The sequence below is a fragment of the Hippoglossus stenolepis genome, chromosome 20 (assembly GCF_022539355.2).
Source record: "Hippoglossus stenolepis isolate QCI-W04-F060 chromosome 20, HSTE1.2, whole genome shotgun sequence".
Lineage (NCBI taxonomy): Eukaryota > Metazoa > Chordata > Actinopteri > Pleuronectiformes > Pleuronectidae > Hippoglossus > Hippoglossus stenolepis.
Genome location: NC_061502.1, coordinates 11792518 through 11818337, shown reverse-complemented (window position 1 = coordinate 11818337; position 25820 = coordinate 11792518). Strand labels below are relative to the sequence as shown.

The 25820-nt window shown below is 40.8% G+C and overlaps 2 protein-coding genes across 2 annotated transcripts; one reads left to right on the top strand and one right to left on the bottom strand.

Moving 5' to 3' along the window:
- Positions 1–1769: 1769 nt before the first annotated feature.
- LOC118099523 (potassium voltage-gated channel subfamily H member 5) lies at positions 1770–16458 on the bottom strand. Its single transcript, XM_047338191.1, has 12 exons — positions 16386–16458; positions 15034–15157; positions 14704–14810; positions 14481–14609; positions 13082–13197; positions 12229–12621; positions 12032–12127; positions 11080–11509; positions 7824–8023; positions 6812–7064; positions 6019–6215; positions 1770–3079 (listed from the first exon to the last, which is right to left on the bottom strand). Exons 1-12 carry the CDS (start codon positions 16456–16458, stop codon positions 1928–1930), a joined length of 3270 nt encoding a protein of 1089 aa, XP_047194147.1. The 3' UTR covers positions 1770–1927.
- Positions 16459–17881: 1423 nt separating this feature from the next.
- LOC118099589 (sphingosine-1-phosphate phosphatase 1) lies at positions 17882–25026 on the top strand. Its single transcript, XM_035144263.1, has 3 exons — positions 17882–18875; positions 21382–21471; positions 22638–25026. Exons 1-3 carry the CDS (start codon positions 18210–18212, stop codon positions 23187–23189), a joined length of 1308 nt encoding a protein of 435 aa, XP_035000154.1. The 5' UTR covers positions 17882–18209; the 3' UTR covers positions 23190–25026.
- Positions 25027–25820: the final 794 nt, after the last annotated feature.

Below are 25820 nucleotides of genomic sequence, written 5' to 3'. Positions count from 1 at the left end.
AATGACAGTGATCCATCACTTTGTCTGGATCTATGCCAAAACTTTATGGAGTCTTCCTTGGCCCATCCAAAAAGCATTTAAACCATAACCTCCTTGGCCTGGTGGGTAGTCACATGGATTTTTTTTCATAATTCAGAAGAAAGAAATTACCCCACACAATAAGCAGAGAAGTGACCTCACTTACAACCGTTAATGCCCCAAAAAACTCTGCTTCAAACAAAAAAACACGAGAGATTAAAAGGTTTTCACATTGCATTTTTCAAAGCTTCTAATTTACACAGGGACGGACGTTTGTGCTGCATTACAGAGGAGACCAAACACCAGACTGTGATCAGGCATCAGTTTCATTATTCACGTCACCGTTGTCAGGGTCCCTGGATGCATGCAGGGTCAGGTCTGTGTGGAAGGTCAAATAAATACATTGCATCAGATAACAGTCACATGCTTACATCCTTTACAGTTGCTGGTTTGCAGCCACACAGAAAAGTTTTTTTTCATCCAAAGAGAATAAATTAATGCAAATGTTTTTTATCACCAAATGCAGTGCAAGTTCATTTATATTTGCATAGCTACATGTGCATAGTGACCCATTATTTCTAATCTGAGTTGATCCCAAAACAGGATTTGAATCCTCATTCAACAAACAGGCAAATATAAAATCCCAATACTGAAATTAAGAAGAATATTAGAAGAAATCAACCTGAGCAAGAGGCAAAATTACATGAAGGAATATACAGTAAGTTTTCTGCATTACCTGCTGATATATTCATATCACAAAATAATAAAATTATGACAATGAACAAACAAAAATCTATAAATAAATGAAGTGTCATTATTGCATTTCTGTTTAACATGCATGGGAATGAAGCTCAAACACAATGTATAGTAGAAAATAAATGTATAAATAAAAATAAATAGTTTCATTATCCTCCACTTGTATCATTTCATATTCTGTTTGTCTCGTCACTACAACACTCAATGAGGCGTCATATTGTAAGGCACATGTTTAATTACCTGACAACTGAGTTATAGAAAGACAGTCACCTCTGTTACTCCAGTGAGGATGAGCAATCAGAAACCCTGTTCTTTCTTTATTTAACATACAGGGCGTTTCACCTCCAGTCCGTCAAGGATAATAAAAAAGCCAGAGCTGGTCCTGCTTTCTTGAGAGTTAAGACAAAAAGTTCAGGAATCATGAAAATGACAAATTTACAAAAAAGAAACACAAAAAAAAACATATTTAAAAACGCAACTTGACCTCAGCTACTTCATATATTTACTTTATTCCCTGTCAGGCTTCACCAGAGTCTCTGTGATACGTTGCTTTACGTCGTGATGAAAACAATGGACTAATGTCCTAGTAATAACAGTGAGTGTTTAATTTGAGTAGTTTTCCATTAGTTGCTCCTGAAATATAACATACACACGATCATCAAAGTACCTCATAAGTCAAAAAAGTTAGAAAAATCCCTGGGGTTTTGAAGTGCTACAGTAACATGAAAGGGATTTCTGCATGCAGTCAAGTGTTTCAAGGAGACATATTATGTGTTTTCCATATCCAGATCTATCATTTTAATTTGGGTTGTTACTTGAAAAGGTTTACATGCTCTAATGTTTGGGAAACACATCACTTTCCTCAGACTATCTATTGCTGCAGCTCCTCTTTTCAGCCTCTGTCTGAAAAATGTGTTTTTACATCCGGGCCCCCCCCCCTCCCGGTAAAGCCCACTCTGCGGTGATTGGTCAACCGCACACCAACTTTTGCACACACAAACAACCCGTGTAACAACTAGAGGAAAGAAAGAAACACTGAAAAAGCAAAATATGTCTCCTTCAATTCATGAAATTTCTTTGGCAGGCCAGAGTCCAGCAGGACATGCATCAGCGTCACATACAGAACCAGTTTGTGGCGTTTTAATCGGTGAAATCAAAAAGGCCCATCATCCGTTTTGCGTGTGACCGACCTGGAGGCGGCGACTGAGTCTTGAGCTTTGACTCTTGCCTTCGGAGACGACGTCGGCGGCAGTGAGAGTCTCCTTTTTACCGACAGCAGCCTGAGGATCTCGCTCACCTGAGACTCGAGGACCGACAGCCGGCCGCTCAGGATCTGAATGTCTCCCTTCAGCTCCTGCTTGGCCTCGTGCAGCGTCGCCTGCAGGAGCGTTTGTTCGGACACCGGCTGCACAAACGAGTGCTTCAGGGAGACCTCGCCGTCCACGCACAGGCTGTGCTCGAACGGATTTCTCTCCATCGGGCTCTTTTCCATCGGGCTTCGCTCAAAGGAGTTTCTCGAGTCTCCTGCTCGGTCGATGCGCAGGTCGCTCTTTGTAATCCCACTGTCGCAAGAGTCAGTTTTGTGCAGGGCGCTCGTTTCTTCGCCTGCTTCTCCTGCACTGTTGCCCCCCTCTGTGGTGCCCGTGTCTCCACCTTCCTCGGAAATCCTGGCAGCTGTTAACTGTTCTGACGACTGCAAACCTTTGGGCCACTCCTCCGGTTTCTGCGTCTGCTTTTCTTGCTCGACGGCAGGAGGTGCTGGTGCGGCAGAGGTGGCGTTTTTAAACTTTGCCCACCCCCTTGCACCTCTGCTGCTGGTAACACCACATACACCACCTGCCTCTCCCCCTGTACCACCGCCTCGTGCAGGGCTGTTACCCACCTGGCAGAGTTTAATCTCAGCACAAGGCCTCGATACAGTCTCCACTGCCTCTTGTGTGCCGCTATGTTCTGACTTTTCAGTCTGGACAAATGCTTGTGGAGATGCAGCCTTGCCTGCACCCTCTTCGCCTCCTGTGCAGGGCGGATTACTCTGCACGATGGAGCTGTACTCCTGGTGCTGCGAGGATACAGTCGGACACTGTGTGTAGGAGTTTGAGTCGGAGTGGTGGTGGCGCTGCAGCTCCACCTGCACACAGTTGTGTTCAAGGTACGCAAGAGACTCTCCCGGCGTCTGAGAATCTCTCTGCTGTCTGAACCTCTGGAACAGCTTTCGCACCGGGTGGTCCTCGGGGATGGAGAGCGTCACCTCGCTTCTCTGACGCTCCTGCTCCCTCTTCACATCCGCAATCTTCCTGAAGATGATCTGCAAGAGGGAGAATCTGTGCATGAGGACTGGGATTTGAGTCCCACTGCAAAGCTTTACACATGCTACACATTGTGCTCTACTTAGATGTAACAGAATGCATTTATTTAATGCAGCTTTGAAGCAGGGATAGGCATCCAGACCTGCTGCGGTGTATGCTGAAATATTAAAGATGGTGAAAGCAGCAATGCACTGGGGAAACAGTTAATGGAGCAATAATGCAATAATGGAGCAACGTCCACGCCACAATGGTTTCTGACGTCTGATGGAGTGAAAGAAAAGTCACAACTTCTCAGCGTCTCACTTTTCTGTTCCTACTCAGACTTCGCAGAAACATTTCGAATCTGTGTTGTTGAATAAATTCAACGTAATCGTAACTTTCAGAGCAATAAATGAATTCTTTGTACTTTACTACATTTTGTTCAGTTCTGTTTCTCTTAAACCTTCAATTTCTCTTTCAATGATCATTGATTATTATTATTTTATCATCTTACCATTAATTCTTGTGTATTGCTCATTCATTACCTCCACCAAGGAGGTTCTGTTTTCGTCTGTGTTTGTTTGTTATTTAGCAGGATTATGCAAAAACCACTCAACCGATTTTCATAATTCAAAAAAGCAGAGGGACTGAAATTTATGAGTTTGTCCAATTTGGTGCCTATCCAAAAAATCCAAATTTGGTGAAATTAAAAGGGTTTTCATAAGAGGAACGAGGGCGCACAACTGAGTAACATTCTAGTTAGTTTTGATTGTAAAGCACTTTGGGTCAACTCCTGCTTTTTTGAAATGTTCCTCATAAATAAATAGGATTTGACCTGACTTCTTTTGTGACATATTTTAGATTCTAAAATATACATCATCACTCAACTCATGTGTGGATTCATATGAAAGTGATTTAGATGTTATGTTGAAAGCTGACGGGCCCATGAGCACGACAGTTCACGTCCATAAGCTCTTGAACAGTGTCAAAATCTAAAATAAAGCAGTTTGAAGCAAATGCAGCTGAGGTTGAATTCATCTCAGACACTTTAGACATGTCTAACAAAGCACATTTGATGCACATTCGTGGAAAAGCAAGTGAAGTGACGTTAAAACAGTACAGACGTCCGAGTTTAGAACTTAAACCTGTGCAGGCGTGCCAAGTCTCTAATGCTGCTCAAATGAATAATAGATGGCTTTCTTTTCATTTAATACATTTTAAGTAAAAGCCATAAATATTTGAGCATGGTGCCACAATTTGTTCTGAAATTGTTTAGCTGCCTCACAGAGACGTGTGTTTACTGTGTGTGTGGTGTGTGTGTGTGGTGTGTGTGTGTGTGTGTGTGTGTCTGTGTGTGTGTGTGTGTGATTGCACAAGACCTCTTGGACTGTAACTGCGAGACAACTCAGAGGGGAATTTAAAAGTATATGCTTATTTTAAATACTATCAAATATTTATAGAGCAGAGAAAACCAAGTGTTCTGTAAACACACTCTAAATGTATATATATATATATATATATATATATGTTTATTTCCTTCATAAACCTGTACGTTTTACTAGATAAAGGCCTCATGATTCAAATCTATACCTCAGAGATATTTCATATGAGAACAAAGAGCACAACAGATGAAGCCAGACTGACTTTAAAGGGAATATCCATTAAGAATTGATGTAATGTCGTTCCCATAGGATACTATTACAGCAATATATATGAGCAACTTACTTTGGAGAGTGGAATGCAATAGATCTCAATGCCTTAATGGGGTTAATATGTATAGCCGGGAAAAGCTCCATCAAATATTGATTTGATTCTTATAGTTCTCAGAAAAACTTTTGCTGACTTTTTTTTTATACTGAACATTTGTGGTTTGTCTCCTCAGGGTTGGCAACACCATTTTACATTCATTTTAAAGGCTTTCATCAGATCAACTCAAATATATCCATTTAAATGAAGCTTTTTAATCCCCTTTTTGTTTTTCAGCACTGTCATAGAATATTCAACTAGAACTACAATAGAATATTCAAGGCCGAAACTGCACGATTGTCTAGATCTTATAGTGGAAATATAAATAAATAAAAAGAAGTGGTTTAAAGGATTTATTTGTCCTAAATAGTGAGTATGAAAACCACTGTAACATATATTTTACTCTTACAAGTGTATCTGCTGAAAAGGAATAAACTAACTAACTAAGACAGTATCATATGGCTGAAAAAAACACTACTTCCCTCTATAAAAATATTAAAATCTGCTTGCTTCAGATTTTTATTTGAGCCACACCAAATTGTATATTTGCTCAATAAATATGTAGAATTTCTACACACAGGTGTTGTGTATTTTTCCCCTGACAAATTAATTAAATGTTGGCGAAAAATGGCAGATGTTGCAAAGTTACATTTTACAGGCTTCTTCTCAGGCCCAGGTCCCATCCCTCCGCCAAGTTTGGTGGAAATGTGGTTTTGTAGTTTTTGTGTTATCCTACTAACAAAGTGAAAACATCATCTCCTTGGCAAACAGAAGAAGAGTTTTCAGTCTCTTAATTAAGTCTTAATTGAAGCACTATGATGTTTAGTCTGGGTGAAATATTCAAAACACAAGACTCCATGTTTTTATAGCAATATTCTCCATGTTTACGCATAATTTTACACGCATTTCCCAAATATCCAGCCTGACACATCTGGTGTCTCCAGGCCAGTGGTTCTCAAATGTGGGTACGCGGTCACCCAGGGGCCTGAGGTACATTGTCAGGGGGTCCATGAATGGTTTTCACACTCAGCCATTAAAATAACATGATATTTTCTGCATCGACACATTCAAAGTACTTTAATACGTGTCTACTATCTATTTATTTTGCTTGTGTTGTTCTTACTCATAACTAAGTAGAAGAGTCTCATATAAGGACAAACTAAACAAGAGAGAGGAACATCAGCTGTGACTTGAGAGTTTCTTTCGTTTTTACCCGTTTTCGTAGGTTGCAGCTGAGTATGAGGTTGCGGGAGAAGGAGTTGGCGAACGCCGTGTAGAACTCCAGCACCCTCACCAGAGCGTCTCTCCGGATGACGTGCAGGTCGCAGTAAGTCAGAGCTCGAACGTTCGCACAAGCACGGGCAAGCGTGGATTCCTTCCAGAAGGCATCTCCGAACACGTCACCTTTACCTGGATGGGACGTTATGACTTTGTTTAGCACATGAATAAAAAATTGTCATCAGGGGCAGATCCAGGGGTGGGACCAGGGGGGCACTGGCCACAGCTGGAATCTACAAACAAAACTAACAATAAATATGACTATGTATTAAGAATCTTTTTTCTTTCTTTGCGTTATGAAGTACAAAATGTGCTCGAACAGGAATTTTCAAAAATATATTCAGTGATTGTGGCTTTGCTTAGAGCTATAGAGCTAAAAGTAAACAAGGAATGACATAAATATGAACCTAACTGAATCAGAGCACGGATGTAGCTCCCATATGGCCCCTGATTTATAAAAATCCTAGATCTGCCATTCTCATGAACAACTCGTGTGTGAGATAAAAGTTAAGATTTATTTCAGAACATGATACTGGATAAGTGCTGAAAAATCTTGAGATATGGGACAAAAATCTTTTCGAGTTAAAGTTGAAAGTTGAAGGACATCCTATATCTGTTTGACACTGGACCTAATCATAAAGGTTTTTGCACTAACACAACCTTTGCTCCAGTTTTATCTCAGCCAGCTCAGCTCTACTGCTCTATTGCATAATATTGCGTTGGATTACCTAGTATAGCGATGACCTCATCGTCCTGGATGACTTCGAGTGAACCTGACACCACGAAGCAGAGGGTGTCCACACTCTCACCGATGTGGAAGATGAGGTCTCCGGGTGCGCAGTGTGTGGTCTGAAACTCCACCGCGAGCGAGCGCAGGCAGCCGTCGCTGGCCAGACGGAACGCCGGGTGGTCGTTGAAGACCTGTCTGTTCAGGTGGACGCAGATGTCCGCCCGCATGTCTTTGGGACAAATCGAGAGAACCTGAGAGGGAGAGGGAGATATAGGGTTTAAAACAACTACAGTAGAAACATGGAACTAACTTAATGTTAGAAAACATTGTCATTTTGTAAAGCCAACAAGTGGAGCTATAACATCAGTATCTGATTGCAGCTCAATTATCACACGATAACAATATAATTCACAACATTTAAAAATAAAGCTGCATGGTAAGTCCATAGACTGTTAAAAGTGAAGCCAAAGCATCTTGACCACCACCTGTTGGCTGGCCGCAGAATAGATCATAAGCCCAGCCTCCTCCATGTCAGTGGACGGGACATGGAAACTTAAAAAGTCAAAGTAAACCTCAAATAAGTTTTTCTCAAAGATGGTATCAGATATTTGACATAGTTCTTATCACATCATCAAATTTCTCTTGAAGTGTACTGCCACTCTGGAGCTGTGTGACCACAAGGTCCTGCAGAGTGTCCATGAACCTTGAGGGTCAACGAGTGCACGCAATCTTCAGTTTTGACCTTTGAGGCTCCTCACTGATCATCTCACCACGTCCCCCTTCCAACCAGCCCATGCACGTTTATGAGACCGTTAAAAATGATAGCATTCTGACTTTCTGACTGTGACAAAGCAAAGCTAGTTCATCTTTGGACCTGAAAAATTAAACATGTGTGCCTGAATGGAATCAGGCACATTTTGGTTTATTACACTTTGAGATTGCTACTTAATGCTGAGACCCTTAATGAATAACTACTACTGCTACAAACAGTAACTGATACTACTACTGACCCTATCTGTGTCGATGCCCTTGGACATGGCCCACGTGGAGACGATGAAGTCCATGACTCGCTCGCTCAGACCTTTGGGAACCTGGTAAAGTTTGAGGAAGTCACGCACGTTGTTGAGCATCTCGTGGTAACGGTTGGTGTTGGTGTACATCTGCTGGAAGATGGTGGTGACGTTTCCGAAGATGGTGGCGTACAGCAGCGCTGAGACAGAAGACAAAGAGTAACGTCAGTCGTCAGGGAAGAGAAAAAGCAGCGTCAATAACAAACTGACAAGCAGATATGATTTATTCAGCAACATGTTTGTTTTTGTGATTTTAGTTCTGAAAAGTCTTCAAGTAAAATAAAATTATGATAAGTATATGATTTATAGATCACTTTTCTCAGATTTGAGTAAATTAACTCATGATGATTACATACAGAATTAAGCTTTTTAATGAATCATATGCATATTTTATTGAGTTTTTTACAGGAAAAAATCCTCTTAAGATTTACAAAAGAACATTACATGTACCCATTAATTTGTAACTTTAATTCAATATTCACACTAAACATTGAAATAAATAATGGATGAATTAATGGATTGTAAAATATTAATGCATTTTTGTTTGCAGTTTAAGGGGTTTTCAAAGGAATAAAACCCCTTATGGCACAAAAATGCCACAGAAATGCCACAATTTATTTTAGATGCAAATTAAAACCCTGTTTCATCTTATTATAGGCCTAAAACTAGAAAAACTAATTGATGAATTTACTATAGTTTTTAAAAATAGGTTTTAGAGTGGAGCACTAATGTTTCACTGATGGATTTCATTAAGATAAAACTGCAGCACATGCTTTAATATAAAAATACACAGTTGAATAACTGGTTCTGTTTTAAAGAGCACATAAACACACTCATATTTACATAGTAAGGGTTGGGCTAAGACTTTATAATATAACTGATAATGTACATTTCCTTAGTGAGAGCACTGCTGTACAGCGCTGCAGTGACCTCAAAGAGTCCGTCAGCTCCTCTCATCGTGAGGTTTTACCCGCTCAAGAGGAACGAGTCGTCTCCAGTCGCCACCGCCGGATCACAGAGGTTAGGATACTTATCCAACGTGATGGCTCATTGTTCATTTACAACACTGGAGCCTGCAGGCAAACCCTGCCTCCCCTCTCCTCCTCTGGCCTCCCACATAATTACTGTATCTGTAGCAGGAGATTTATCGGCCGTAATCCAGGCCGACACTTCAGTGTGACTGAGTGGTCTTCGTGATCGAGGCGCCACCAGAGCAATGGGTGTTTCTCTTTTGGAAGAACAAACCTTGAAGCGTGGCTGTCAGATTGTGTTTCCCTCACTGTTTTTATTGCATCACTTTACAGGCTGTTTTGGAGGAGCAGGCCAAAGGTTAGTGCACGAAGGCGAAGTGTGAGCAAAGTGACGCTGAAGGTGAAGCTATGACTGTAACTGCAGGGAGAGATGACACCTGCGTAAAAGCAGATATTTCTATTTATGTGAAGGCCTTTAGATCAAGTTGATCTGACGTATTTTTATGTATAATAAATTCACACAATTCAATATTTCCCGGTGAATAGACTTCTTTTTGTGAATGAAATCTTTGAGGTAGGAAAGATAAGGTGAATTAAATGTTCACTACGCCCTAAATTAAAAGAAGTTTAATGTAAATTTTGATATATGGCATTCACAACATGCTGAGGTACATTACATTGCATCAGATCATATTAAACAAAATGTTCCTACAATTTTCAATTAAAACCTGCGACTGGATCTGAAATTAAAGCCATTCAACGTGAAAGATGTAAAAAAATACCACGCTGTGATTCACATAATGTATAAACAAGCTTACGTATATTTCAAATCAAAATCCACGGAAGGGAATTGACACATCGACCGTTATCTTTTATTAAAGGGTGGCGATAATGACCACCCTTCACGCAGACACTCACAGAGCAGGCCGGGCGACAAACATGTCACTTTTTATTATCGACAAAAGCCGAGTCTCTAAACTCTCCCCCAGCGGCTCGAGCACTGACACTGCAGCTAAATGTGAATTACACGACCGGAGTGGAGAGAGAATTATAAAGCCAAACACTGAGGAGAATAATTCATGGATACAAATCTGGCTCTGAGTTATTCAAACCTTTTCAGTGTCCAGGAATTAACTCTTCACATCAACCTGTGCTGGAATGCATTATAACTTTATACATATACCTCCATGTGTGAGAGTATTTGTCTATATGTGTTTAATCTGGCGTTTTGTGCCGGTGCATTATTAGCAATTATGTAATCTGCTACACCACATGTATGTGTAACAACCAGCTATGCGTTGTGTTAAGTTTGACTGTGCAGCTTCTCGTGAACCTGTGCAGCTTCCGTCAGCGTATGTTGCTTTGCTTTGCTGCTCGATGGCCACGTGGAGCCCGATGTCTCGTCTCACATGCGACTAAATGCATCCAGATTGTTTGCGCTCCTGCAAGGTTCCTCTGGCATGTGATGAACGGATGAATGAATGAGAAGGAAAACAGCACTGAATGATAAAGGCTTTGTTTGAAAAGTGGTTATTGCTGTACAGCTGTTCTTCGGACATATTGCACTAATAAACGACATGTTGATGTTCCCCTGTCGGATGCTGCTTCCCACCTCCAGCTGCTTGTTAAACCAGGAGCTTCTGCCACTATATACTGGTGGATCACCACTCCTCATTGGCAGGTTAAGACTGTTACACTATCACATGGAAGTAGCTGGTTAGCTTGGCTGGCTAATCATCTGAAAGACAAATCCACAAAGTAGACTTTACTGTCGTGGTCCAAAATGTGTAGTTTTCATGGATTTACTACATGGGAAACTTTTTCCATTTGGAAAATGGGGGAATACATACATTTCCCTGTTCATGACACAAACTAAATTCATCCCACTGGATACATTTAGTTTGTGTTATTTGTCAGAGACTTGTAAAAACACAGGAAGGATTGTGTGAACTGGAAACTGTGTAAACGTGTGTGATCATGTGATAGAAGACATGTTTGAATGTGCATTAGATGCATGTGTGATTTCAGTGTCTTTATGATGGCATCTCCTCTTACTGCTCCATTAACCACCACTGACACTAAGAACAGTAATGATACTGTTTGTTATGTAATATCAGACCTATTGGGTTTTACTGCTCTCAAAGATAATGAACCACATCAGCTGAAAAACAATGGAGCTTAAGACGTATCCAGAAGATTAGAAATTCTGTGACCCGAGTACTTACAGCCCACCATCATCATGGCCACGGAGAAGATCTTCTCACCGTCTGTGGTTGGAGCGATGTTTCCAAATCCGATGGTGGTGAGACTGGTCATGGTGAAGTAAAGAGAGGAAATGTACAGCGTGTCCTTGTTGGGGCCTCCCTCCCATTGGCCCGTGCCGCTGGTGTTGTAGTGGTAAGGGGTTCCTATGCTGAGGGCCAGCTGGCAGAGCCAGCTGTCATTCTTGATGGTGTTGGTGATCTCGTCGATGACCTCGTAGTCCCCTATGCTGTACCAGATGCAGGCCAACCAGTGGGCCACCAGGCCGAACACGCACACCAGCAGAACGAGGACAGCTGCTCCGTACTCCAGGTAGTGGTCCAGCTTGCGGGCAACTCGGCCCAGACGGAGCAGGCGGATCACCTTCAGGGAGCTGAAGAGGCTGCTGAGGCCCTGCACAGCGACACAGGAGGGAAAGATGAGAACAAAATAATATATAATCTATTTTACAGGCGGTCACGGTTTCTTATATTGTACATTTACAAACTACCACAGTTGACCAAAATGCAGTACGACAAAAGAGGACATAATACAAAATACAAGAAAAAAAGAAGATAACATAGACTAGCGTAAAATAGAATAAAAAATATATGAGATAAAATAAAATATGATGTGGATAAAGCCAGTTTGAGGACACTCAAAAGCCCGGGAGAACATGAAGGATAAATAATAATCCTGCAAACAACCCCTGATAAAACAACTAATTGTTGTATTTACACTTTTTAAATAAAATAAAATATAAAAAAAGCTCAAAATCTTTGTAATCTAGGCTGTTTCCAGCGGTCTTTTGGCTGTAGCATCATATACACATACATGTATTCAAGAATGGTGTCAATCTTCTAATCCGACTCTCAATAAGAAAAGAAATGATCCTGTTTCAACAGCTCTTTTAAAGGAAAATGTGTATTTCCTTACTGGAAGAAGAGAATCTTCTATCCGTGTGGTATTTCTGTGGAAATTTGAAGACTCGCGTAGGTGACTTGCAGGAGATGATGTAGATGTTATAGCGTCCTTCACAGAGACAATCAAGCAGATAGATTTTAAAGTTGACAGCAGAAAACGATAAATAAATTTGTCAGAAAATTGAGTGACGGTCGTAAAAATCCCCTCACCTCATCTACATTTTCAAAGGCGTTGATGATATCGTAGGGCAGACAGGACAGCAGGTCGATGACGAACCACGTCTTCAGGTAATTCATCCGTATCAGCTTGGCGTCCGAGATCACCTCTCCGGAGGGGCCCACGAAGGTGGTGTGGAAGTTCAGTACGATGTCGATCAGGAAGATGACGTCCACGACGCTGTCCAGCACCAGCCAGGCCAGGTTGTTCTGCTTGGTCTTGAAGGAGACGTTGTAGGGCACCATGATGGCCGTGTAGAAGGTGAGGATGAGGATGACCCAGTCCCAGGTGGTCTTGAAGGTGCAGTAGTGGAGGATGATGTGCGGCGGCGTCTTGGGGGCCTCTTGTTTGTACTGAGGGAGAATGTCGGATCCCAGCTGGAGAGCCTTTCAGTGACAGGGACCAATCGGGAGAGAAGAAGCATGTAAACAGTTTTGCCATATAAAATTACACAAAAACTACTTGACGGATTTCCATAAAACTTGGTGGAAGGATGGGATATTTTTTTTTACGTTTTCTGACATTTAGCAACTTTCTGTGGGAATAATCCATGTTTCTTGATGAAAAGAATCAGACCCATTTAGGCGACTGATATGCTGTTTGGCCTTGTAGGCAGTTTTTGCTCTACTATGTGCCTTTTCCTCTTAATAACAGTTGAACATTGTTAGAAACTCTCAAGTCCTACAAGAAACCATTTGACTTCCAGCGACTGATACCAAAACAAGGTTACTATCATTTATGTATTTGCTTGGCTGGTTTAAATACAAGGAATTCAATTGCACAAATATTTTTTGTGGATTTGTCCCTTAAATTGAGAAACCTTTCATCACTGAGCGTGTGCCTCACCTCAGCCAGTCTGGACGGCTTGTGGCTGACCTCCGTCTTGCTTATTGGTGCTAACTGCTGCACCAGGTTGCGGTTGTTGGTCAGTGCCCGCGTCAGTCGGGCGAACTTCGTCCAACCTACTTGGAGACCAATAAAGACAGATACTTTTTTTATTTCATCACGCATTTCACAACATTGTGTCCATACCCACGTTTATATGAATACAAAATTTCATACAAATTTTACCACATTTTAATTTAACAAAATATTTTTTACAGTGGCAGTGAAGTATACAGACCAGTCACTTTTTATATTTAAAAAATTGCTCTTTTTCTTCATGAAAAACTGTAAATATGTCACCAATGACATGTGGAAAAACTGATTTTACTGATGTAAAAATTTGATTTCATAACATTGCATTTACAAGCGACCCTCTTATGTCATTTCCCCAACATATTCAGTTGTACTTGAACATATCATCCCTGCAGGCTTCTAAATCCAGACTTTACTCTATGTTGTGGTCATGTTGTGTCCCAAAGATAAAGAAGCTGTGAGCTGTGTGAGAAGCAGCACATAAATGCTTCATGCTGTATTCATGGTGCATCTTTGTACTGTAAAGCCAGTAGCCAGCAGTACTCAGCCAGCTGGCACATGCTTGTGTTATGGGGGACTCGCGTCTCTTCATTTCCCCTGAGTACAAACAGTATTTTCAAACAGTTAACATCCCCATGTGGTCTGCCTCATGTATGTAAAACACACAGAAGCACGCGTGTTCCCTAGGGACACTGCACCGTGTGGACCCACAGAGACACAAGTGTGCACTGACCCGCACACACAACACCTGGACAGTTGTATGTTACATACCAGGAAACAGACGTGTGTTAAGTCACAGCCACTCGTGTGTGTCTGAGATGTTTGGCTGCACTGCAACTTCAATGTATTTCAGAAGAAGCAAGTACAAACGTTTCAGACATATAGACGTTATATAATGAGGGATGACAGGACAACTCCCCAACGGTGAAGCCAAAGTATCTTGGCCCCCTGGTGGCTGGCTGCAGTAGAGGTCAAAAATCTATGTTAACGGATGAGACATGGACCAAACTAAAACTGCTAATATGTGAGGTAGATTTTTTTCAAAGATGGTTTCTGTCATTTTAGGAAGTTGTTATCACACTGATGATTGGTTTTAGTTATTTGATGCTATAAAAACAGGGTTAAACATCATGATTGACAGCTGAGTATGACTCGTGATTGGTCGAGCGTGTATATCAGCAGGACCTTGCGTCTTTGGCTCCACCCCCCAATCACTGCTGCACAGAGTCTGGCTCTGAATGTGCAAAATGGCAGCATTCATATTCAGGATGAGATATTATGGTTTCAGAATAAATTTCTGTGAATAAAGTCTAGATTATAAACTCACCTCTTGTTGACTCATCTTCGATGGGCTGTTTAAAAAGTGTAATGTCCCTGAAGGTGCAGAGGAAAAGCACCACCTTGTCCTTCTCATTTCTGATCGGTGCCACCTGCATGTAAAGCCATATTGGTGTTCCTGTAGGAAACAAGGAACATGAGAATGAAAATATTATTTATTCTGTAGTTTTAAAATGCATTTAATCATTTCATTAAAAAAATGTGATACTCACTGTTCTTTGTGTAGAGCAGCACCTCAAAGAAATTGGACTCGTAGTTGTCAAAGGTTTGTCTGATTTTGTCTATTGTCATTTTATCAGTTAGGTCACCATACATGAAACTAAGAAATAAGAGAGAGAGATAGAAAGTGAGAGGTAAAAGGGAACATTTTGCATCAACTGCTGTAGAAAGAAAGACAGAAGACAGACAACTGTGCTATTATACATATTTAAAATTATTATTATTTTATTACTGGGCTTCTCTTTTGCAGATTAAACCACCTATGAACCATCTACATGAACCTTCACATTCAGGTCTCATACTCATACAAAACCTCGTCTTACTTGCATGTGCTGCTCCTGTGCATGACCTCAGCTCTGTGGTAACCTGACAGCTTGCAGAATCCATCGTTGCTGTAGACGACCGGCCACTCCAGGATCTGTGCATTTCCCAGCAGGAAACTGGTTTCTGCAGGAAAACGCAGAAAAACACAGACGTCTGAAACAAAAGCTCACAACACCCCAGCACCTGTCCATTAAGATTTGGTGTTCTGTCAGTGAAATTTAGAAAACTGGAGCTATGCAACTTCATTGACATTGGAATACTTTTACTGTTGGCTCATAACTTATAAAAACTATGTTGTACCTGAAATATTCAGTGCAATTATTTAAGTTACTGTTGAGTCCCTACAATTATAATGTAAACAAGGGGCAAAAAGCCATTAATATTTAAAAGAGCATTGGTAATCAGACGAGTCAGCAGGCAGAAATAGTTGTTGATAAAATGTTTATGTTCCAGCCTTAATGTCAATGAAATATTGATGAGCAGCGGCAAAGTTTTACAGCAGCTTTATAACAGTCTGCAGGGAGCCGCAGTCTCCAGAGGAACGGCTGAGGACATTTCCTCCTAAATGATACTGAAGCTGTCAAAGTTAAAGCGTCTGCATGTTTGTCTTCAAACGAGAGCCTGAAGGATCGATGCCAGAGACCAAAGCTGCTCTTAAACATTATTAGGAAGAATGATTACTTCACATACTTTCATTATACTGATCGGCACTGCTGACACATCAGTATTTGTTCTAAAAAAAAAACTCCAGTGTCACGCGTATTCACTCTCATGCATGAGGATGCCATCCATGTTGAAACCCATGCAGACAAACAGTCAATCTGAAAAATTGATTATTGCCTGTTTTGCAAGGAGAATATCACAACGAAACATTATACGACCTAATGGGGTAGGTCCAACTAAGTCTTATACATATTAAATCACAATAAAGAAATCACACTATACAACTCCTAAAAATAAAAATAAAATGCTTCTCGTAGACATGAAATTGACCTTGTCCTGATTTTTACTTAAGTCCTTTCAGCACTTGTTTCTGTGGACAGCATCATTTTAGGAATATATATTATTTTATCCAATGAATCCTGGGGAATTGGACTGATACATAGCCTATTGTATAATCCATCAGTACAAATAATATGAATTGTCATTTGCATTGTTAGTTAAAGTAGCTGTATCAAAAAAAAGGGAAATTACAATGACTTATTAGTATATACTGTGTTTCTTTCCCTTATATATATATATATATATATATAATTAACATTATAGTTTTACTTCAGCATCCTGCAGCCCTGCAGTGTGGAACCTGTCACATCTACATTCATGCATCTTTCCCTCTCAGAATAAAACTCACCGCTGGAGCGCCGGACAATGTTCTCCAGGAAAGTGTTCTGCGGAGCCACCAGTCCTCTCTTGCCCCCATGCATGATGAGGGATCAGGGCACAGAGACCCGTTGCAGCTCGGTGGTGGTGCTGATGTTAACTACGGTCCCATCAGAGCGTCTGAGCGAGTACCAATGCTGTCAAGTCAACCATTATAACGAGTATATCCGAGCAAGGGTTTAAAGAAATAAAAGCCTCTTTGTTGAATGTGGCCTTTTTTTAAGTGTAAGAAAATGACACCTATCCAAACCTGGCCATTTGATGTATTCTAGTCTGAGGTAAATTGCGTTAATCCTCTCCAAACGCCAATACTAAGAACAATACATGCACCTTTATTTGTATAATGGCATAATGGTACTTTTATTTTGAAGGAAACATATTTGATTTCCGGTGTTTTCACTGTATTTTATTTCCAGCTTCTCATGCCTGCATCGATGGACTGACTTCCAATTCCTGTTAAATTTTTGTTTTAACATAAATGTTGTTTATCTAAGTTACATTTTTATTAACATATATTATGGTGTGGGCCTATACTTCCGGTTCCTTTTTACTATGCGTAGCTCAGAATGATGTCATGACATAAAATATTTAGAAAAATATAAACGACAAAGATTTACAATTAAAACAAGTGTCAATAAAGATTTGTCAATTCTATTTGAAATGTCATGTTATGAAATACACTGCACTACCCAACAGAGCAGAAAGTAGTTAAATTAGCTCCAGTTTAATATCATTTTTACATAATATATAAATGACAATACAATAATAGATAATATTTGACTTTATAACTAAAGGGACAAGGATGGGCCAACAGTTTCACTGGGAGGGACTCAAATGCACTAAAAATACACACGCATTAACATGAACATGCACCCAGACTAGCCCTGAGTTATTTTGACATAAAGATATACGTGTCCATCATATGTGTATTTCTTCCAAACCACAAAAATCAAAGAAAGAGTTTTTCCTATCAAACAAGATGATCATCTTGGCTTACCCACAAAACCTTAATGTAAAGAAAACATCTGAACCGTCTAAATACTCCATGTTCATACTGTGACTTCTGGAGTGGTTTAAATAATAAAAACTAAAGCATTAATAGATGGATGGGCGAACATGGACAAGTAGGTAGGTAGGTAGGAAGATAGATAGATAGATAGATAGATAGATAGATAGATAGATAGATAGATAGATAGATAGATAGATAGATAGATAGATAGATAGATGGATAGATGGATAGATGGATAGATAGAGCATAATGAGAAAAATATCTAAAGATAAAAATAAAGGCCAAATATAAGATTATGAATCTAATAAATAGATAAATAAAGAATTTGTTCTACTAAATTGATTGAATGAATAGAATGAATGCATTGATTTTGCATTAATTCTATATTTATCATAAATAAGTGTAATGTATGGCATGTCCAGCAGGGGGGAGTGCTCAGACCTTTGGTACATTGACGCACAGATCAATGAGGCGCAGAAGAAGTAGCAGCAGCAGGAGTAACGGCCTGACGCAGGCGGACGCTGCTGCTGCTGCGTATTTCAGGATCCACCGCGAACTAATGGTTAACTGTGGCGGACTTTGGAAGCTGCGCGCTGCGTGTGTGTTCTGGATGCGGTCGCCAGGTAGAGGTCGAGTGTAACCGCTGTTTTGGTTGACTCCGGTGTTGAAGAGGAATGAAACGGCCGCCGAGCTGCGCCTCTTCCTAACGAGCCCCGGCGGATGGACACGAACTCCATCTTTGCGCAGAGTTGTTGTGTGTTTTGAATTGACCGCTGCTCCGAAGTCATGGCGAACGACGCGGTGAAGTCGTTTGTGCGGGTTTGCCGTTACCTCCAGGAGCCCTGTCATGTGGCGAGGTTTCAAAATATCTGCGGCGTCAAAGGCACGTTCACGGACAAGCCGGGCAGCGGACCCCCGGGGACAGACTGTCCCGGGCTGAGGAAGCGGCTCCACGGCTCGGAGGTCGGGAACGGAGCGGCCGGGGACGCCTCCGCGCCGCAGCTCAACGGGGTGCAGGGGGACACGACCGCCGAGCCCGACGGTTCTTCATCATCTTCATCACCATCAGCGGCTAATGTCGCTAAACCCCTCCGGAGGAACTCCCTGACCGGAGACGTGGGTCAAGAGTTCCTGATCCACAACAAGTTCCTCTTCTACCTGTTCACGTTCGGCACCGAGCTGGGCAACGAGATGTTCTTCATCGTCTTCTTCCCCTTCGTCTTCTGGAACATCGACGCCCTGGTCAGCCGGAGACTCATCGTGGTCTGGGCCTGGAACCTGTTCGTGGGTCAGTCCACCAAGGACATGGTCCGCTGGTCCCGGCCGGCCTCCCCGCCCGTGGTGAAGGTGGAGGTCTTCTACAACTCCGAGTACAGCATGCCATCCACACACGCCATGACGGGGACGGCCATCCCCTTCTGTCTCTTCATGCTGACATATGGACGGTGGCAGGTGAGCACTGGAGACCTCATGTCAAGTGTAGTTGATAATAGATTTCTGAACTGAAATGTCCTGCTTGAGAGGTGGAGTAGATGTTCCAAGGCTGGGTCTCCAACAGGGGTCCACAAAAGAGGTAAACCCCAGGCAAGTCAGATGCCACAAGGTCCCAGATATGTAAAGGCCCCAAGAGCCAGTTTCCTTAAACATCCAGTTTGTTAAAATCTAAATTTTAAAGGACCATAATTCAGGGGGCCAGACCTTTTTAAAATATAAACAAAGTCATAGACCGTATTTAAAGATGTAAGATGACAGGACCTCTCCCCAAAAGTGAACCCAAAATGTCTCGATGGTTTCAAACAAAATTGTCAAAGCACACTTCAAATACATTTTTCTCAAAGATGGTTGCTGTCATGTTCTACTAACAGATACATTTTCCACCTAGCATAAATCAGTTTGGACCATATGCTGAATAAAGATTGATGACATGACTGCTCCCGAAAAAGGGAAGCTAGTCGCAGTATAGGTCATAAACCTTGTCTCCTAGTACAAGTCCATTTTTCCCAAAGATGGTTTCTATCATTTTAGATAGTTCTTGTCACATTGATCTTGTAAGTTCGGTTTTAATAACTTATTTGTTGTCATAGAAATGAGGGGGAAACATGATGATTGACAGCTGAGACTGGCTCACAATGGGTCGAGCATGTGTATCGATGGGACCTCGCTGCCAAGGCTCCATCCCGTGGTCGCGGCATTCGTATTGGGGATAGTTTGGCTTAATTTCTGGATATTGAGGAAGTATGCATCATCCATCTTTATATACAGTTTATGGGGTCAGTGGATCAGCATTGGCACAAGGAATGGAAAAAAAAAACAGACTGCCCTTAAATCCCCCTTTAATCCCCAGTGCCCAGTCTTGTATGAGGCTCAAAGCTCAGGCTGAACAATAAGAGGAGCTTACACCCATTCACAGCTATGTTACAGCTGATGTTTGCAGCTGTTGGCAGCAAACATCTCTCTGTGGAAGCAGAGAGTTCAGACATGACAGGGCGTGCCGGAAAAGTACAAGTGAGGAATTGAAATGTGGCTTTGTTTATTAAATAAACAAAGAGTCAGTGTTGCGCATTGTCCGACAATAAGGGAAGGGAGAGGGAAGACGAATTACAGTTAAAATGGAAGTAAAGGGGAACTGGAAGGTTTCTGTTTGCTGAAGGGCCAAGAAAGAAGAATTGTGAAAGAAGTTGTTTCAGCCATGTCTGAGAGCTTGAAGCAACAAAACCTGTTCACCCGCTGTTCACCTGTTGTTCTACCACCAGCATAGAGATAAACTGCCGATAACCAGTAAGAAGATGTGCTGCCTGCATCCCAACACCAGACTGATTATAAATGACAAATCCTCACTTTGTGAAATGTTGAAATATGATGCTAAAAGGATAGAACACACGTTGATGAAAACATCAGATGAGAGATTATTTTTGCAGGGCCATCTCTGCATCCTGGCTTTAGCTCCACCAAACCAATTGTGATTGGTTAAAGAAATGCAAACAACCCAAAGCATTTGTTTCCCCTGTAGCAGAATAATAAATGGTACAGGCAGACCATTCTCCAGCGATAACAAAGGGATGTGGTAGATGACTAACAACTCCAGGGTTTCCGCTACATACATTTTGCAGCGAAGGCCATGGCCTGTCCCCCACTGCTAAGAAAAAAGAGGAAAGACTGACCTCATACAATGAAGCACGAGTTGTTAGAGAAAAACAAACTATGAGCAGAGGCAGACAAAAAGGGCGTCGCAGACAGAGGGCAGGGGTCGTTGTGGTGGAAAGAGACAAAGGGGTCATGACCAGGAAGAGCTAAGCCCCTCAAAAGTTTTAACAATGTTGCTGTTTTCTGTCTGAATGCCGGCAGCTGAAGAGCCTGAACTCCCTCTGTGTCGTCGTCTGAAGGATGAGGAACTGGCACTTTTAAGAGAAAGTGGTTACAGAAGGTTACAGAAGATAAGGTGCAGACCATAAACGGCCCCCATAGCAGGAGTCCGATTCAGAGGATTAGCTAAATGGTGCACAAAGACACCCTGCTCATACACTGACCTTTGTCTGGATCCTTCAACAAAAGATATCAGTGAAATCTCTTCCTAATGGACTATGTACCAAGGTTTTTTTCTTTCAAACCTAATATTTCCACCGGAAATTACATTGTAAGGGCCAGTGGTGCTGTAGTCGTATTCTAGTAATAGTCAACAGGATATTAGGGGTAAAAACAGTCTTTACAATGGGTCAGAGGACATCAGCTGTCCTTCATATGTGGCCCAGGACGAATTGGATTTCCCAGAGTTAAAAGAATGTGTCCTCAGAGCACCTCCAATCGTGGTCTGAGGACACATCTGTGTGCGCTCAGACCTGAACTTCAGGTCTTCCAGGAAACTCTGATCTGAGTTTTCTTGTATCTCTCAAAGCCTCCTCTTCAGACACTTTTCTAATAGCTTTTTATTTTCTTTTGTTTGTCATGCTCTCTCCCGCAGTATACCTTCCTGTTTGGCTTGTGTGTGGCTCTAAGCTGGAGCATCCTGGTGTGTGTGAGCAGAGTCTACATGGGGATGCATTCTATCCTGGTAAGCATATTAAATAAGCAATAGCAAATAAATAATCCCTCACTGAAATGTGAATTAAGTGGAGGATTTATAGAGACGCTGTCCCACTTGTACACTTGTCCTCCAGTGACACCCATAGGCCCCTTCACCGATTAGTAACCACACTCACTTGGTCGGCTTGTAAACAAAATACATGGCCTTGAACTTCTGGAGTCACTGATCCCATATTATGTAAAGATATCTGCACCTCAGATGATTGTAAATGCTGGCCTGACTCCAGTATACTGGCACTGATAATAATGGAGAATACCTTCTAGCATAGCAACAGGCATCTCAGTCTTTCAAACTCACATGTGCATATTTGAAATATCTGTAGCTGGATAGATGCCTTCTGTTAGAGGAGTCGTCCGACCAGTTGTTAGAATTAGGATTCTATGAAATGCAAAAACAAATTCTTGTCAGTTTTTCATTGTTTACATAACTATAAGTAAATTTAGTTTGCTTTGTTTATTTTTTACTGTATACAACTTCAAGCTGGAGATTTAAAAAAAAAAAGCATATCCCCACCAGTAGTTCGAATTTTCAAGCTCACTATGTATGGAAAAATAATATTTGCAATAAAAGGAAAACCCCCAAAAATATTTTTTCATTAAGCATATTTATTTACCTTTTTTACACATTTAAAATAGAATACATAATCATTCATAACATAGACTATGATAACACTGTGCACAGAAACCTGTCTGTGTGTGTGATTCATGGAAAATTAGCAGTAATCAGAGCCTATAAACATTGACGGGAGTAGATAAAGTTAGATTAGATCCTGTGTCCGGGCAGCAGATGCTTGTAAATATTAATGCTGCATCCTGCAACAGTAACACGTGTTCTTCCGTCTGCAGCTCGCCTGGTTTTACAGGTGTTTACTACTAGCACTACTCTCCCCCTTCAATTAAATGTCTGGGTGAAAACTGTTGTATAGCGTCACCTACAGGGCAGAAACGGCAATGGCTTTTTAAAAAAAAATTTATTTGGTGGAGTACCTTGATTACTTTCAGAATGATCATACTGTACATAGTGAGAATACATTATGTTGCATTGTAGGACTGTGACTGTATCAACAATATGGATATAACCCCATTAAAAATACTTTATGTTGATTTAATTTCAATGCCATTCTTCTGTTACAGGAGGTGATCACTGGCTTCCTGTACAGCCTCCTCATTCTCGCCTTCTTCCATCCCATTTTGGACAAGATTGACACCTTCTACATGATGGACCACTACGCTCCGCTTGTGGTTATCGTCTCACATGTGAGCCTGGGACTTGTGGCGTTCTCCCTGGATTCCTGGAGCACCTCTCGGGGAGATACGGCTCAGGCCCTGGGCACCGGGGTGGGAATCGCTCTGGCAACCCATGTGAACTATCAGCTGGGGCTGCTGCTGGATGTGCCGCTCTCCTCACTTCCTCTAACGTTACCGTCAATCAGCGCCGGCCTGGTGGTCTGCTCGCTGCTGCGCTTCCTCCTTGGAGTCGCCGTCCTCCTGGTCACGAGGATGGTTATGAAAGCAGTGACTATTCCCTTCTTATGTCGCCTGTTTGGGCTGCCGTCGGATGATGTGAGACAGGCGAGGCAGCACATGAAAGTGGAGCTGCCGTACCGTTACATCGTCTACAGTGTTGTCGGGTTTAACTGTGCCTGTGTGGTGCCTCTCCTCTTTAGGATCCTAAACCTTGCCTGAGTGTTGTGTTCCAACTGTCGATGTGCTGCTGACATGTTCACCCACACACTAAAGGCAAACAACACTTGGTTACATGACGATAACTGTTCAAAGTCATTTGGTTTTGTTCTATATTTTTCTCTTTTGTTATTATCAACAAACCCCATGAAAAGACCATAATCAATTATGAATGTATCTTACTAACAAGAAAGTAATTACTTAATCCAAAAACTATTAAAAACTCATCAGTGAGCGACCTTGCTGAACTTGCTGAAATTTTTATTCATCACATTAAAACAACCACTCTAGTTTGTATATTCATGTTTTTTTGTTGCTATTTATTTCAAGGTCAGTTGAGAACATCTGACCAACTGCAAGAGCTACAGAAGTCTGACGTAAGAATTATCCTTATCGTCTGTTTATTGGGCCATTATTTAACAACTTGGTGAAAACAGTGATGTAATTATTGTAGATACATAAGCAGGTTTTATTTTTCTGCAGCACTTTTTTTCGAATCTAGTTCTGACACAGCAGTCCCACTATAGTCCTCCTGATTCTTGATGATTTTTCTTCTACCGCCGATTTTCAGTCGTAGTTTTTATGCTTTGGTTGCCAACATTTCCTGCATGCTTCAACCTGTTGTTTTTTTTCTTCTCATTTTTTTCAATATTAAACTTTCTTCAAATTTTCTGATTTTATAATGAGTGTCTGTGGGAGGGAAGTGGGACATTGTGCATTTTCAGCCTGATTCAGCAAAGAATTTCAGCAACTCAGCGTTTTGATTCAATGTCACATTTGCCTTTTTGCTGCTGTAAATACACTTAACATGTGTTAATCCAAAAATAATCAAAATAGTCCCAAACAAATAAGCTATTTATTCCAGTTTGAGTGTTATCGGATAAAAAACTGCAGTGTCTGAGTGTTGTAGGAAATAGGTTTTCTCTTTTAAATAAAAGTATATATTTGTGATCCTTATTTTAAGATTTACATCTTCATTAAGAATCAACGGGCTTGATTGAGCCTCATTGTTTGTTTGGGACTTTTTCATGGGATTTGTTGTCAGGATGATAAACCTCCTGTGGTCGGCACATGTAAGTGTTAACTGGAACATTTCAAACAAATAATCTATCAGATGTACTGTAATGATTATATTCATCATTGAGCAGAATCTGTTTTACATTTACATTATTTGATTGAAATCAAAGAATAGAATCAGTGTTAACTCATATCACTTCTCATTTGCTGCTGTGTTAAATTACAAAACAGCCTGGAAGTAATAGATTACTTTAAGTATTTACGTTTCCATGGTGTCAGGGTAGTTTGTGATCTCTATGTAAATATGGAACAACTTTTCCCTCTGTTGATTTATCACAGTTTTTCCACATCTGTCGTCAGCATCATCGTGTTGCCTTCTTCTTTTTCTACAAATCTTGTACCGCAACATTGTTTAGTAATTTTAAGTTTAAACCAAGTGCTCTCTTAAATAATCATTTGAAAGTATAGAATCAAGAGGAAACAAATATTTTTGATAATTTATTTTATCATCTTAATATCTCTGGCTGAAAAGAATCTAAATATATTATTATGAAAATTCAAAGAGACTTTTCAGCTGAAGTCCTTAAACTACAGGATACAAATCACTGACTCTAGCTCCTGTTCAAATGTAATTTTTTTTTCTGTTGCAATGTATTAATTGTTGAATGTTCATTTAGGAATATGAATTTCAGAGCGCTCGTATCATGAGTACTCGTGGAATATCTATAGATCTAATATCAACTCATCTTTTTTTCCTGTTATGCAAAAGGACTGTATCTGAAAAAATACGGAAAAAGGATAAATAAAATATTCAAAATATAAATGTCTTGTCTCAGTCAATCAATATATCTACAATGTGTTCTGCTTTTCAAATATGAACAATGTAATCTCAGTTCCTGGAGACCTCCTGGACAGTAAACAAAGGGTCAGTAGCAAGGGAAGTCAGGGGTCCAGCTTTTTACTCCCTTCACCCAAATAGCACACCGGTTTCACCCTCAAACTTTGAGTAACTCAGATAAGGTTTTGGATCTTTATCTGGTTTGTATTCAAACTACAAGTGATACCAGTAGTAACGGATAAACTCTGCACTGTTCGTATAAATTGAACTTCGGATGATGAACTGTTTTCAGTATCTAAATCTAAAGAATCCACACAGGTCAGCATAAAAAAAGAAACTATCAGTGGAAGAAGTATTTCAAGTAAACTGAACAAGAATACAAGAATAGAGAAAAACAACTTTCAGTTGAATGCAATACGAGTTAATAAAACCACAAACTACAGCACATCCTATAATATCAACAAGACTTTGTAGCCAATTGTGTTGTATCAAAGTGTGTTTACACTTACTTTAACTTTGTAACCCAGCCACAGTCTAATGAATCCTAACCTGACCCCCAACATTACCGGAACCTTATCTACTATTTACCCAACCTACAGCCTCCATGCATCAGAATAACACATCTCTAAAGCAGTCCAAAAATCATCATCATGAGTCTCTTAATGGTAAATCGTTTATCGAACAATTGCACAAAATGGAAAATGTTAGTATTTTTTAGCATCTTTTCACACATTAACCTGTATGACACTAACTGTCCTAATGGCATTGTGCAAATGAAA

What these genes read in the sequence shown, in the direction of transcription:
- LOC118099523 (XM_047338191.1), bottom strand. Translation starts at nt 16,458, where the DNA reads ATGCATGGGGGCAAGAGAGGACTGGTGGCTCCGCAGAACACTTTCCTG. An exon ending in AGCCGTCCAGACTGGCTGAG is followed by an intron (nt 12,622 to 13,081) that starts GTGAGGCACACG and finishes TGTCACTGAAAG; the next exon opens with GCTCTCCAGCTGGGATCCGA. An exon ending in GCTGCAACCTACGAAAACGG is followed by an intron (nt 3,080 to 6,018) that starts GTAAAAACGAAA and finishes TCCCTCTTGCAG; the next exon opens with ATCATCTTCAGGAAGATTGC.
- LOC118099589 (XM_035144263.1), top strand. Translation starts at nt 18,210, where the DNA reads ATGGCGAACGACGCGGTGAAGTCGTTTGTGCGGGTTTGCCGTTACCTC. An exon ending in TGACATATGGACGGTGGCAG is followed by an intron (nt 18,876 to 21,381) that starts GTGAGCACTGGA and finishes TCTCTCCCGCAG; the next exon opens with TATACCTTCCTGTTTGGCTT. An exon ending in TGGGGATGCATTCTATCCTG is followed by an intron (nt 21,472 to 22,637) that starts GTAAGCATATTA and finishes CTTCTGTTACAG; the next exon opens with GAGGTGATCACTGGCTTCCT.